Source organism: Garra rufa, chromosome 7, assembly GCF_049309525.1.
Source record: "Garra rufa chromosome 7, GarRuf1.0, whole genome shotgun sequence".
In the NCBI taxonomy this organism is placed as follows: Eukaryota; Metazoa; Chordata; class Actinopteri; order Cypriniformes; family Cyprinidae; genus Garra; species Garra rufa.
The window spans coordinates 44268541-44283201 of record NC_133367.1 but is presented as its reverse complement, the minus strand read 5'-3'; the positions used below and the strand labels follow the sequence as shown (position 1 = coordinate 44283201).

The following is a 14661-nucleotide window of genomic DNA, read 5'->3' as shown; positions in this document are numbered from 1 at the left end:
TGCGTTATGTTACTTTTGCGTTACTTTTTAATTCTGGGCAGGGTTTGCTTGTTTGTTTTTAATATAAAAAGCTCTATTTTTGGCAAATGTAAAAGCCTTTTCACACCAAAAGCCTCGGGCTTAGAGAAAAGTAAATTCACGTCTGTACAGTAGACCGCAGAAGAAAAAATGCCAGCTCTTTAGCAGTAAAAAAGTATTTTTTGGTTATTAGAATGGATGAATTGGATCATCGAAGGTCGGCAGCAAAGACAATGGTTAATAAAATGAGATTAAATAGTAGAAGGGTTCATTAATTGTCATGTGTAGCTTGAAGCTAACTGTAATTTCTCCATTACCCATTTACGATTATATTTCATGATGTATTTTGTCAGGTCACATACGTTTGACAATAGAAACGAAACTGTTTGATTTTTAATTATAGTAATATAATGTAGCCTACCACATGCTGATCAGAAGGATGTGGGTGGGATGTAATGCCAAATTAAAGTAAATTTACAAGCCAGCTAACAATTTTTGGTTCCCAGAACGTTCTGGGAACGTTAGTTTTTGGTTTCTAGAACGTTCCCGGAAAGTTCCCAAGAAAGTTCACAATTGGTTAGCCAGGAAAGTTTTCTTAACGTAAATAGAATGTTCCCTTTAGGTTAGGGGAACGTTCTGGGAACATACTGTGAACGTTCCTGGCTAACCAATAGGGAACGTTCTATTTATGTTCCTAGAAAGTTCCCTGAAAGTAAACGTTCTCCTAACCTCTTCACTGCCACTTCTGTACTTCAGCAAAAAAAAAAAAAAGAAAAAAAAAAAAGAAATGAATAAAAAAAAAATAACCTGCAGGGAACGTTCTAGGAAGGTTTTTTTACGTTATAAAATTAAACCAAAAAATAACCTGAAGCGAGCATTCTGGGAACGTTCTCGTTTGGTTTCCAAAAAAATAATATGGGAACTTTAGGGAAATGTTCTGTGTTTGCTGGAAACTTACACAACAGTGTTCAGATCATCTGTTTCTCCTGACAAAATCGAATCAATAATGCAACATTTCTATCTGCACTAGGGACACCGCATGCATACATGCACAAATGACAGCCATGGAAATTATTCAATTAATTTTAGGAATTAGTAATTAGTGGGATTGAGGCATAAAAAAGTAAGCAACTTTTTATGCCTCTTTTATGGATGGTAACTGTAATCTTATTACTGTAATTAGTTATTAGTTACTCTAGTTACTGCAAAAACGGTAACTAAATTACAAGTAAAGTTACTGCCCTGTACACTCTACACTGTATTTAAGAAATATTTGCATTTTTCTCATCTTTTTTTTCTAGATAAGTGTTTTTTGTTTTTTTCATTTCTGGTCTTGTATGTCTTCTTTATGTAACAGACTATCAGCTCGAAAACAACACTGTTTTTGCATTATATTGCCAGTTACTCTGAATGGCTCAAGGAATCGGTTCAGAGTCACTTTTAAACACAGTCACTTGCCGCCATCTACTGGTGTAACTATGTAACCCACAGAAAGCAAATGCGTAGATTTATCTTTTCTCGTGTACATAGTTTGTGAAAGCTGGATAAGTATTTTTATAATGTTGTACACAATTCTGCATCATAGCTCTGTGTGTATATCAGGAATCAATCACTGGGATTTATAGCAAATAACGTTTTTTGTAAAAAAAATAATAATAATAATTCTTTTGTTAAAGTTCGACGAGGTCTTTGACCACCCGCCCGCAAAAACACATTAGAATAATCACTAAAATGGCATGTTTTGAATAAACATTACAATTCGCCATTGTTTTTTGCGAGATTTATAATGGTTTTCAGTTTCCTCTGATTTTGTCGTTGACTATCTGGTAGCTGTAATTCTACATTCAAACAGCGAGCGTTGGTGGTATAGTGGTGAGCATAGCTGCCTTCCAAGCAGTTGACCCGGGTTCGATTCCCGGCCAACGCAACTCTTTTTCTTCTTACGCTAAATAATTGTATGTAAAAGCACGTTCACACCAACGACTATAATTATAACGTTTTAATAATCGTTCTAATTTCACAAGCTTATAGTTTTAAAGTTATAACGATGGACAAACGACACCTTTAGAATTACACTATCAGATTTGATCAGATTTTGTCTCTTCTGCTCACCAAGCCTGCATTTTGTGATCCAGAGTAGAGCAAAACAGTAAAATTTTGAAATATTTGTACTAATTAAAATAACTACTTTCTATTTGAATATATTTCAAAATGTAATTTATTCCTGTGGTCAAAGCTGAATTTTCAGCATCATCACTGCAGTCTTCAACGTCACATGATCCTTCAGAAATCATTCTAATATTCTGATTTGCTGTTGAAGAAACAATTATTATTATTATTATTATTATCAATATTTAAGTTTTAAGGATTCTTTGATGAAGAGAAATATCCAAAGATTAGCATTTATCTGTAGTAATTATCAATAGTGATGATAACGACATTTATAGTGTTTTATTTCAGATAAATGCTGTTCTTTCTATATCAAAGAAAATTCTAAGGCAGCGGCTATTTGCACTAAGTGTAAACAGCAATAGAGGCTATTTACACTAAGTGAAAATAGCATATTTTCTTAAGGACAGATGCTTTTTAGTGTAAATAGCAATAGATTCTATTCGCACTATGTTGAGGAATTTCTGATATTTTTAATACTTATAGCAAAATAGATGCAATTATCTGCACATCAGTATTGTAGTAAATTGAAACAGTATGCAGTAATTACGTACTGAGTGTAAATTATAGTTTTAATTCAATTTATTAAATGATTAACAAATTTGAAAAGGGATAAAAAAAAGTTCACCAGAAGGGGGATTCGAACTCGGGTCGTTCGCATCGAAAAGATCAAACCACGCGATTTATCATCTGCACCAATGCAGCTGACGTCATAAAGCCAAACTTTGTAGTTTTGACCAAGCCAATCACACATTGCTGTGTGCAGTTGTTGTAAATAGCCTCTGCCAACGAGGCGGGCCATTTGCACTTGGTGTAAATAGACACTCCATTATAGGGCAATGATTTTTGAGCAGCAAATCAGAATATTAGAATCATTTCTGAAGGCTTTGAAATCCCATTACATTTTAAAATACCTTGAAACAGAAGGCAGTTATTTTAAATAGTACAGCTATTTCAGAATTTTACTGTTTTTGCTGTACTTTGGATCAAATAATTGCAGGCTTGGTGAGCAGACGAGACTTCTTTAATAAACATTTAAAATTTTTGACTGGTAGAGTGTACTTTCAGAACTTATTTTCTTTGGCTGATGAAGGATAAAAACATACAAAGATAATAAAGCGCTCAAAAATAACGGAACATTATGGTACTACATGGGTATGGATGCTAATATTGTTCTCAAATAAGCCTTAGGTGTAAAATCTATGAATATTATAAAATACTTAAAAGTACAACTAGACAAAAATATTGTTATCATGACTATATTGTTCATATGTCATATAATACTTTTGCAGGTTTGAGTCAAGAAATAGCTAACTTTAGTAAAAACAAAGCTTTATTCAAACCTTCATGGTGATCAATAGCACAAATTAAAAAAAAAATTAAAAGCTGTTAATAAAAATACAATTAAAACCACCAGAAAAGTAAAGAAATACAAGCTTTGGCATCAACATTTCAATGGAACAAAACTGGTATGAACTCATTGTGGCCACTTCTGTAATTCACATTGTAATGCTTTAACTGCTATTGTCTTGAAAGTACAGATTGACATATTGTAAGATATGATCAACAGCTTTGAGCAGAAGAACATCTGTGTTTTCATCCAGATCCAGCTCTGAGCAATAGTTCTTCACTGGGACGATGTAGGATGTGGCCATTCCCAGTAGCTCTCCAGCCTTCACCATCTAGAGAGATCCGTAAAGACAGAATGAATCACATGATGCTTATAGACAGTAGAACATCGCAAAATGAAGCATTCAGATGTAAACACTACAATCAAGCATGACATACCGCCTGCTGAATAGCCTTGCTCCTGTAAACCATGGTAATGTCACTTCTGGTAGTATTACAAACCTGGTCCACATGGGTCAGTACTGCCACCTGGTGTACACCTGCAATTCAGAAAATTAGGTCTGATTTTTAATAGTTGCAGTTTCTTAATAATAACATTATAAAACATGGCTAAAGACTATAAGTGAAGTATCAAAGACCTGTTCCTTTACTATAGAGGAACTACACTGCCCTCCAAAAGCAAAGTGCAGTAACTACGCCAACACTGAAACTGAGAAAAAAGCCTTAACATTTTTACACCAGCTAGTCAAACATGTTGACACTCTTGTTTCTCTGAAACAGGACAAAATTGAACCAGGAGACTTTGTCACAAGACAAAATAGTTGTCACAAAGTCAATTTTAAGCCTTAATTCAATTTTGAACAAATGTGTAGTTACTGCACTTTGCCTTTGGAGGGTAGTATAAGTATAAAGATATTAGCATTCACACCAGTGGACTTTCTTTAAAAGACTTTGTGGTTATGTTCAGCCCTTTCCCATTGTGAGAACGCTTTCTTCAGAAGCTAGTTATTCAAGCACAACTCACCTAAGTTGCTGATGTGTTCTCTCAGCTGCTGGAAGGTTGCGCCAAAGCTTTTGGCGTATGAACCGACTTTCGAGCCGTCTATCACAAACACCACACAGTGCACTTTATTATTAGTGCCTGGTTTCTTTACGAAGCCCACAGTCTCTGCTGAAATTGGCTGCTCAGGACTAAACTACAATAACAAAGCAATGTTTTAACACAAGAACAGACACTTTGTCAACACTGAGTTAAGAGTTCACTAAAAAATACTTGTAATTTTGTTAGAAATAGAATGTTCAATGTTCTACAGCGAAGTAAAAACTTGCTGCTAACTATATCATGTGAAAACATTTAAAAAGATAAGACTGTATTGTTTTAAATAATATTATGTTTTAAAAAATATAAATCGCCTTAAAGTATATATAGGTATATATTTACCGAGAGAGTAAAGTTTGTAGACAAACTTTAAGGTCGGCTTGAGAAAGCCTAGTCTGAAAGTTTGAGGTAGTTGTAAAAGCTTTAAGTTTAAAAGTTTGAACATTTAAATAAATAGTTTAAGTTGCTAGGGTACTAAAGGTGGTACTCAGGCTGGTTGCTAGGGTGCTACTAACACGTTAGCATCATTAGCAAGTTACTAGCATGTTGTTAACTTGTTTTTAGCATGATTAACAAGTTACTAGCATGTTGCTATCATGATTAGCAAGTTACTAGCATGTTGTTAGCCTGTCTAACATGATTAGCATATTGTTAGCATGATAAGCATGTTACTTTCATGTTACTATCATGATTTGTATGTTACTAGCATGTTGTTATCATGATTAGCAAGTAACTAGCATGTTGCTATCATGATTAGCATGTAACTAACATGTTGCTGTCATGATTAGCAAGTTACTAACATGGTATTTGCCTGTCTAACATAATTAGCATGTTGTTAGCATGATAAGAATGTTACTGTCATGTTGCTAGCATGTTGCTATCATGATTAGCTAGTTACTAGCATGCTTTAATATGTTTCTAACATGATTAGCAAGTTACTAGCATGTTGCTAACATCTTTAGCAAGTTACCAGCATGTTGCTGTCATGATTAGCAAGTTTCTAGCATATTAGCTTGTCTAACATGATAAGCGTATTGTTAGCATGATAAGCATGCTAATCATGTTGCTAGCATGTTTCTAGCGTGATTAACAAGTTACTAGCATGTTGTTAGCATTCTTAGTAAGTTTCTAGCATGTTGCTATCATGATTAGCATGTTACTACCATGTTGCTATAATGATTAGCTAGTTACTAGCATGTTGTTAATATGTTTCTAACATGATTAACAAGTTACTAGCATGTTTCTAGCATGGTTAGCAAGTTACTAGCATGTTGTTAGCATGATTAGCTAGTTACTAGCAAATTGCTAGTCTGTTTCTAGAATGAATAGTCTGTTATTAGCATGTAACTAGCATGTTTAAACCAGCTAAAACCAGTTGATTCAGCTCAGAACAGCCTAGGCTGGTTGTCTAGTCTTAGCTGGTTTAAGCATGGCTGGTATTTTAACAGTTCTCCCAGCTTGACCAGCTACAAATTAGCCAAAATACGTTAAAACCAGCTTGGGAACTCAGCCAAAGCAGCCAATTGGCAATTTGTGCTTTCTCAGGCCAACCTAATAATATATACATTTATGAACTGTGAAATATACTGGCACATGCATTGGCCCTTCACACCAAGGTCGATAACAATAACTATATTAGCATTTACACCACTGTGGATGGAAGACAACATGGAAGATCATGGAATAACACTCTGTTTATTATAAGAGCTCATGGCTTTTATGTCACCTGTCACTTTAAATGCTCAAACTTGACCCTCTGTTCCTGTTAAAACTTTACTTTTATGGTTATTGTCCTTGGTGTGAATGGGCCTCGATGCTATCTTATAAATCTATCTGTCAATCACACTTGTCTGTTTTTACTGTACGTTTAAATGCACTAATGTCCTATTAATCAACTTAAATGTACCTGGTGTCCCTCTGGTGCGTGTCCTTTAATGACGGACAGCGCATCGTGAAGAGTGAGTCCAGTGCTTTCTCCTTCACCTACGCCCATCACGTCACACAAGACCAGAGCCGTGGGTTCATCAGCGTCCTCTCCTGCTCCTCTAATGTTGTACGAGCGAAGCTAAGAAGCACAGAAGAAAACAGACCACTAGAAACTCCAGAAAAAGAATCCTTCCAGATTCTGTTTGATCACACTGCTTTTGCGAGTTCTAGTCATGTTTACCTTTTTCGTGAAGCTGATGGAGGACGAAGAGCCCACCATAGCTCTGTTGATGACCCGCCCAGAGAAGACAGACTGGACAGAGCTGATGAAGCTGGACTTCCCAGCACCAACTGGCCCGATCAGCAAAACTCTGGCTTCGGTAACAGCCTCACTGGCTGGTTTAAATGTCCTGACAGACTCCATCAGTTTCTCTCTCACTCTAAACACACAGAGCAAGTCAGCATTGAAGGCATTTGATACTTGGATGTTATAAAAGTCCTGTGTTAGTGGTGGGTCTGCTTACTCTTTACTCCACTCCATTTTTCTCCACTCATTTTCCAGTAAGAATGACAGCTCTGCTGAAGTATAAAAACCAATTGTTATTACGTGGACAGTGGTTTATTATTCATTTATATTATTTATTAAAAGTATTTGTTGTTTATGTATAACATATATTATACCTCCAAGGGAGAACTGAGGTACTGTCACTTTTTTAGGCTTATTGCGATCAGATTTGGTGACTGCAGGTGCGGCTGAAGTAAAAGTGAGTGTTGGAGGCCCGATGGTGGATTTGGTTTCTGAAGATGTGGCTGGAGAACCTAACATGGATACTGCATCTGTGCTGGATTTGGTTTCTGAAGATGCGGCTGGAAAAGCAAACAGGGATACTGCAGCTGGGCTGGATTTGGGTTCTGAAGATGTGGTTAGACCAAAGCTGAATGCCATTCTTGATCAGAGAAGGGAATGTTCTGCAGATATTCCTAAAATCAGGGCAAATGCAAGTCAGTGCAACAGACAGCAGTATGAAATGTATAAGTAACTAAATATCATATAACCTCATTGAGTACAAAAAAAAAATCCAATGTTTTCACTGGTAAACATAAACAAATATTGATTTTGATGGCTGCAACAGACTCCATAGAAGTTGGGACAGAGGCATGTTTAATACTGTGTCACATCTCGCTTGATACAAGACTTTAGATGCTTAGCAGACTGTGTTTGTCGTTGACTGATTCTCCTTTTCATGACTGGTCATACGTTTCCAATAGGAGACAGTCATATCCACCCCTGATAGCACACATACTGGAATATTAAAAGTGATAATGTCAATATACAATGTAATGTTTTTGAGTTATAGGATTTTTTAATAGCACAGCTATGTCAGAATTATTCAACCCCTATTCAACATTGCTGTTTTAAGACAATTATTTTTACGGTAAGTTACAAAATTGTCTTTACAAACTTATTAAAAATGGAATTAGCTTGGGGTGTTACACATAGTATACTCTTAGCCCATTCGTGTGCTGAAGGTGAGTAGCAAATATGGTAAAGTGATCAAAGCTCACACAAAGTCAATAGAGAAGAAATAGTTTGCTCTATTAGAAAGTCTAAAACTACATGAAGACCAAGGAGAACAAAAAGGCTGCCTTGAACATGCCAAAATTCATTTGGATAGACCTGTGGAGTTCTGGAAGAATGTTTTATGGAGTGATGTGTCCAAACTGGAACTTTTTGGATGTATGGATCAGAGGTACGTCTGGTGCAAAAAAGACCAAGCTTATATCTCCATCATCAAACATGGAGGTGGGCCAGTCCTGTAATGGGGTTGTTTTACTGTAGCAGGAAGTGGAAAACATGACCATACAAAGGATATCATTGATTTATTAAAGACCATTTTGGCAAACATTGTGATGCCTTTTGTGCAAAGTCTGAAGCTAATAATCAATGGACTTTCCTGCAGGACAATCATCCCAAAGTATACGTTCAAATCTACTTACGCTTGGTTCAGGGATCAGTCATAGAATGTTTTTAAGTGGCCTGTTCAGTTTCCAGATTTAATTCTGATTGAAAATACATGGTTGAATTTGAAGCAAGCAGTGGCAAAGTAAAAACCAAAGATTATCAGTGATCTGAAAGCTTTTTCAGGGGAGGAATGGCCCAAGATTGCAGCAGAAAGGTGACAGAAGCATCTAAGCACTTCCAGGCAGTGTTTATTGATGGTTTAAAAGAATAAAAGATTCTACACCAAATTTACTTTCAGGGGTTGAATAATAGGGGTTGAGCCAATTCGATTGTTTTCATTATTCATCAACTAACGTTCTCAGAATTACTCAAATGTGTATTAATAAACTTTCTTTAATAGTTTACTGATGCCTTTGTTAAATTGTTTTCACAAAATTTTGTTCTCTGCAGCAAAATGTCTTGCAAGTCAAGGGGGTTGAATAATTTTGATTGCAACTGTACATCTCAGAGACATCTATTTGACGTCTACATTTACATCTGCAAGACGTAGTTTGCTCATCTGCAATACGTCTGCTGGACGTTTCCTATCAGATGTCAAATAGACGTCTACTAGATGTCTTTAAGATGTTTATGAATTAGAATGTATGTAAAACTGACATCTTAAAGACGTCTGCCAGACGTTTGCACACAGCAGATGCTTTCCAGATCAAGAGATCTTTAACAGACATCTTGCAGACAAATGTGTGGTATCTGGGTAGCTACTATCTGGCCCAAAGAACACAATGGCATCACTGCAAAGAAGTGATGTATAGCTTTCTCCTAGAGTAACAGAGACTCAAGTTGAATTTGAGTAGTTTGCTCATCTGCAATACGTCTATTGGACGTTTCCTATCAGATGTCAAATAGACGTCTATTAGATGTCTTTAAGATGTTTATGAATTAGAATGTATGTAAAACTGACATCTTAAAGACGTCTGCCAGACGTTTATACACAGCAGATGCTTTCCAGATCAAGAGATCTTTAACAGACATCTTGCAGACATATGTGTGGTATCTGGGTAGCTACTATCTGGCCCAAAGAACACAATGGCATCACTGCAAAGAAGTGATGTATAGCTTTCTCCTAGAGTAACAGAGACTCAAGTTGAATTTGAGTAGTTTGCTCATCTGCAATATGTCTATTGGACGTTTCCTATCAGATGTCAAATAGACGTCTATTAGATGTCTTTAAGATGTTAATGTGAATCAGAATGCATGTAAAACTGACATTAACAGTTAAAGATCTTTAACTGATCTTTAACAGACATGCGTGTGCTATCTGGGGTATAACCCTGCTGAAAAAAACAAGCAAACAAACAAACTAAAAAATCATCACGGATATTCTGTAGTGGTTTCCACTACAAAAACCATTACAACCATTACAAACCATCAACTATTAACTATTAAAACCATTAAAAATGGTTTCCAGGAGTGCATTTTGGGACATATGCCATTAGGATTTAGTGGTTTTAACAAGCCACCAACAAAAGGTGGCAAATTACCAGAGAAAGACCACAGGTACCATTACATTTTCTATAAAACCGAAACAATTCCCAATATAACCAGTAAAACCATTCCAAGATAGCACAGGCATGTCTGCAAGATGTCTGTTAAAGATCTCTTGATCTGGAAAGCATCTGCTGTGTATAAACGTCTGGCAGACGTCTTTAAGATGTCAGTTTCACATACATTCTAATTCATAAACATCTTAAAGACATCTAATAGACGTCTATTTGACATCTGATAGGAAACGTACAATAGACGTATCGCAGATGAGCAAACTACGTCTTGCACACAGAAAAAAAAAAACGTTGGGTTATTTGTTTAACCCAATAGATGGGTTGCACATATTGGGTCACTATGTTGGGTTATTTTCTAAAACGTTGGGTTAAATTGGTTCCCGCGGCGACGATTCAAATTTTAACGGACGACAAGTGACTGACAGACGACAGAAGAAGCTGCTGCTGCTGCATCAGTATGAGGTAAGGGTTTTGATAACTCTTACAACATTATACTTATAAAAAGAAACGTGAAATGCAAAATTGAATGTTTTTTTTTTTTTTTTTTACAAAGTTATAGTTCCCATTTTTCAGCGTATTATTGTAACTACTCCGGAGAATGAGCTCGTTTGTAAATGAATAACCTAACGTTATTAGCTGTTAGCTCGCTAGCAGTAATAAAGTAAATAAAAATTACCAGAAAAACTAAACTGTTTAGAGATGCATTACAGTAACCTAAAGTTAACAATCAGTGGCGAAATGTAGCTAACTTACTGAAATCACCATCTACCATTGCTTAAGGTTTAAATTTTTGTGTTTATGAAGTTTTGTTTTTGTTTTATTGATAAAGGTCTATGTTTGTCTTATTTGTGTACTGTATGTCCACATTTGTGTATGTTTTGATATAAATGAATATGAATTGATACACATCGTAAGTAGCATGGCAAAAATACATTGTATGGGTCAAAATAATTGAGTCAAATTGTATTATGTAGAGTCACATTTGTTGGTTTTGAATTCAGTGTACAAATTGAAAATGTCAGTTGTATGTGCACATTTGTGTGCTTTGAATTATATTTTTACACATTCTTGTACACTTATTTTATGGATTTGCTGTACTTAAAACATTTACATTTCAAAACGTATTTCTTAAAAATGTATTGTTTTGCATATTTAAATAAACAAAATGTGTATCTGAAAACAAAGCAGTATAATAATTATAATATATTATAAATAATAATTAATAATTAACCCAACTGTTGGGTCACTTTTAACTGAACTGGATTTTAACCCAATTCATTGGGTTAAAATAACCCACAGATGGGAAGGTGCTATACCAACCCATAGTTGGGTTACTCGTTGGGTTATTTTTAACCCAACATTTTTTAGTGTGCAGATGTAAATGCAGACGTCAAATAGACGTCTCCAGTATAACCAGTAAAACCATTACTAATTGTGTGTTGTGTTGTTTTGCTTTGTTTGTTGTTTTTTCAGCAGATAGTTATTACGAGTTTTAATATTTTTGTGAGGAACGCAAGTAGGTCAATGCAAATCAAATGACAGCGTTTACTTTGTTGGCTTTCAGCATTAAAACTTACCTCAGTAAAGTCTTTTATGGAGTCGAGATGTGACCAGTTTGCATCACTGACTATATCGCGCTTACTAAACTTTCAAAACCGTTAAATAGTGCACTACCTGAGTTATAATTACGATTAGCGTGCTATTTTATGCGAGGAACTTTCAATGCAAATCAAATTTAAACATACTTACAACAATAAAGTGAAAGAGAGCCGAGGAAGTGAGAGTTTCAATACTGAGAAAACGAAAGTACTGTTTGTTGTGTATGTTTAACTGACCAGTAGAGGGCTGCCATTTCATAGATTATTGTTAAAGGACAAGCCAATATAACTCAGCAACAATAAAATAATGACAAACATTTCATGTTAATTTAATAGTTAATTTGACAAGTCGCATATTGTTGCAGTCCAGAAGATCCCTACTGATGTTTGTGCAAAGTGATATTTAATATGTTTCAACACAACCGTGTTGACCAATCACATGTCAGGGCGGAATTTCATTGTTTTGGTTTTGCACAACCTCTAAAATTGCACAAATATATTTTGGTCTTTGATGAATATTTCCCTTAGGCCTTCTTTGCAAAAAATGATTCTAACCAAAATAATTCATTTTTGTCGTTCGGGTACATATGGTTTCTGGAGAATTTTCATTACAGAAAGAAAAACACTGTACGTTCGTTCTTAATTTATCAATTAATTTATTGAACATTTGAAAATATTCTTACATTGTGGAATTCAGTACTGAAACATCTAAGCTTGTTAGTGACATTTAACACACTCGCTATGATATTCGTTTTGTTTTTTTTTTGGCTGGTTTCTCCTTGTAAGGAAAATATGTAAAAAAAAAAAAAAAAAAAAATGAAACAGTTCTTGTACCTTTGAAAAATAACTATCGGCTCAGAAAGAAAAATAAAATAAAAGTGCAATTATAAAGGTCCAAACAAACAAAAAAGAAAATGTTTTATGGAAATGTCTCCACCTGACATCAATTAAACATTTTATTTCTCAGAAAGTATAGCAGCCATTGCTGTGACAAAGTACACATTCAGTAAAAATCAGAAAAGCAAGGTGATCAGCAAAAAGTATTCATAACTCAAATTGCGTGTCATGAATGACATGCTGCTTTAGTGTTTGTCTTTGACGGCAAGAATTATAAGGCATTCAGCTTGGTATACATATAAGACGTCTCTACCAAAGTGGGACAAAAAAAAGCAAAGAAAGACTATAATATTCTCCACTCTTAATAAATGCAAAATTAAAATGTGTCTTGGCTTTCACTACATACATTTTCATATGCTTCACAAAAATACTTCACTTTGTTACATAGTGTTCACATAAGTCGTTTGATGCACTAAAATTATTTTATCTGGCTTACACTGTGAAACCACACTTTCCACTGTACGTTTTAATCTGAAAATCTATTTGGTATAAAATACTGCACTAGTGAAGTGTTTATCTAGCCCGTATAGCTCAGTGTCTGTTCATGTATTGACAAAAGTGGTTCAGTTCTGCGAAACAAAACATATTTTAATTGCTCCCATTTTCTCTAAAAGAAAACTTACTGAAGGTCCCACTAAAAGGAAAAAACAACACTGTGCATAATTTAGTGCAGAATCTTTAGTGAAACGCTGGAATACAAACATATCAACGTGTTAACCCAAATGTTTTTCTCTATTCTGCCATAGTTTTTCAGGGGGCATCTAAACTGTGCAAAATGTATACGTAGGACAATGAAATAAGGTAAAATGTTCAGATGAAACATGACCAACATGCTTGATAATTAACAAGACGCAATGAATAAAATGACACGGACAAATGTAAAACTGCTAAAAACAGCCATAAAGAAATGGCAACATTGTCTACCCTGTTCACACACAATCCATACCATTTTAATAAGCAGCAAGTGCAGATGCAATTCCTAATGAATAGCAATAAAATCTTCATCCTGCTGCTCAAGAAAGAACATGTGAGAAAATGAGAGACGACATTTGGAAAGTGAACAGAAGTGCTCTAGTGACAGGCATGGGGTGTGATTCTTCAGGTGTCTTTAAAACTCCACTTTGCATGCTGGGAAGGTTTCGTCCTGCATGGCTACGGTGCTGTTGCTCCCAAGTACCGTGATTGCTAGATCTCTCTGGCGTTCGTGGGTCTCCTGGTACCAGCTGTGCATAGTCAGCGAATCAAATGTGGGGATCAAAGTCACCTGTGGGTGAATGGTTAAAATATTAATACCACTTTTACTTAAAACGACACAAGAAAATTCTAAATAACTGAACTCCTGTTGGGATTCAGATTTTGCTCCAAGAGACTTATTTGTAGGTTTTGGTGTGTTACATACGTCTACCAATTTTCACACATGTACGTGAAATGTAGCTTGAGGGGCACGTCTTTGAAAGTAAATAAGTGGCGCTATCAAGCCATTTTGCCACACCCACTTCTGAAACCCATATTAGACATTTTTACCCTTCTGTTTTTATGTGCAAATTTTTGTGAGTTTTCAAGCATGTTTAGCCCCTCAAAAATGCGATTTATTTTGGAGAATAATAATGCAAGTAGCTTTGAAAGGGCCCTCGGGCTCACCGCCACCCGGTGGCTTTAGGAAAACCCAAATGGTGAACAATATGCATTTAAAGTGGTAAATATAGGAGGGAAAATGTCAAAGTCTTTTATATGTGCCAATCTTCCTACTGCCAGCTGGTGGCGCTATGACTATAACTGAATACTGGCATGAAGATGTCAACCGGACAGGACTTTTATCAAATATATAAAGTTTGGTGCAGTTTGAATATGGTATGTTTAAGTTAGTGTAAAACGAGAATCATGTCCTGTTGTCAGCAGGTGGCGCTATAATTATTACAGGATATTGGCCTTTAGATGTGTTCAGGATAGGACTCTTATCAAACATGTGAAGTTCGGGCAGATCGGACATTGTATGCCTACTATTTCATGGCGAAACATCGAAATTTGACAGGCCGCCATAGAAACGCTCTTTAATGAAAACTCAAAATCTTCGCAATTTAA

At 35.6% G+C, this 14661-nt stretch overlaps 2 protein-coding genes and 1 non-coding gene across 4 annotated transcripts in view; 1 reads left to right on the top strand and 2 right to left on the bottom strand.

Moving 5' to 3' along the window:
* The first annotated feature begins 1873 nt into the window (after window positions 1–1873).
* On the top strand, window positions 1874–1945 carry trnag-ucc (transfer RNA glycine (anticodon UCC)). Its single transcript has one exon. It is a non-coding gene; the product is annotated as a tRNA-Gly (tRNA).
* A 1565-nt stretch (window positions 1946–3510) lies between these two features.
* LOC141338647 (interferon-induced protein 44-like) lies at window positions 3511–11899 on the bottom strand. 2 transcript variants are annotated; one of them, XM_073844248.1, is made up of 8 exons: window positions 11834–11899; window positions 7244–7543; window positions 7087–7138; window positions 6804–7002; window positions 6543–6701; window positions 4562–4733; window positions 3976–4076; window positions 3511–3869 (listed from the first exon to the last, which is right to left on the bottom strand). In XM_073844248.1, the coding sequence occupies exons 2-8, from the start codon at window positions 7506–7508 to the stop codon at window positions 3702–3704; spliced, it is 1116 nt and encodes a 371-aa protein (XP_073700349.1). In that variant the 5' UTR covers window positions 7509–7543; window positions 11834–11899; the 3' UTR covers window positions 3511–3701. The 2 variants fall into 2 exon arrangements, with proteins under 2 accessions (XP_073700349.1, XP_073700348.1); XM_073844247.1 differs by having other exon boundaries at window positions 3512–3869; window positions 7087–7141.
* Window positions 11900–12376: 477 nt separating this feature from the next.
* The window catches only part of map1sa (microtubule-associated protein 1Sa), a 35917-nt gene continuing 33632 nt past the window's right edge, over window positions 12377–14661 (bottom strand). Inside the window, exon 7 of the mRNA XM_073844240.1 lies at window positions 12377–13843. Coding sequence (XP_073700341.1) covers window positions 13688–13843 — 156 coding nt within the window. The 3' untranslated portion in view covers window positions 12377–13687. The remainder of the gene's footprint in view (window positions 13844–14661) is intronic.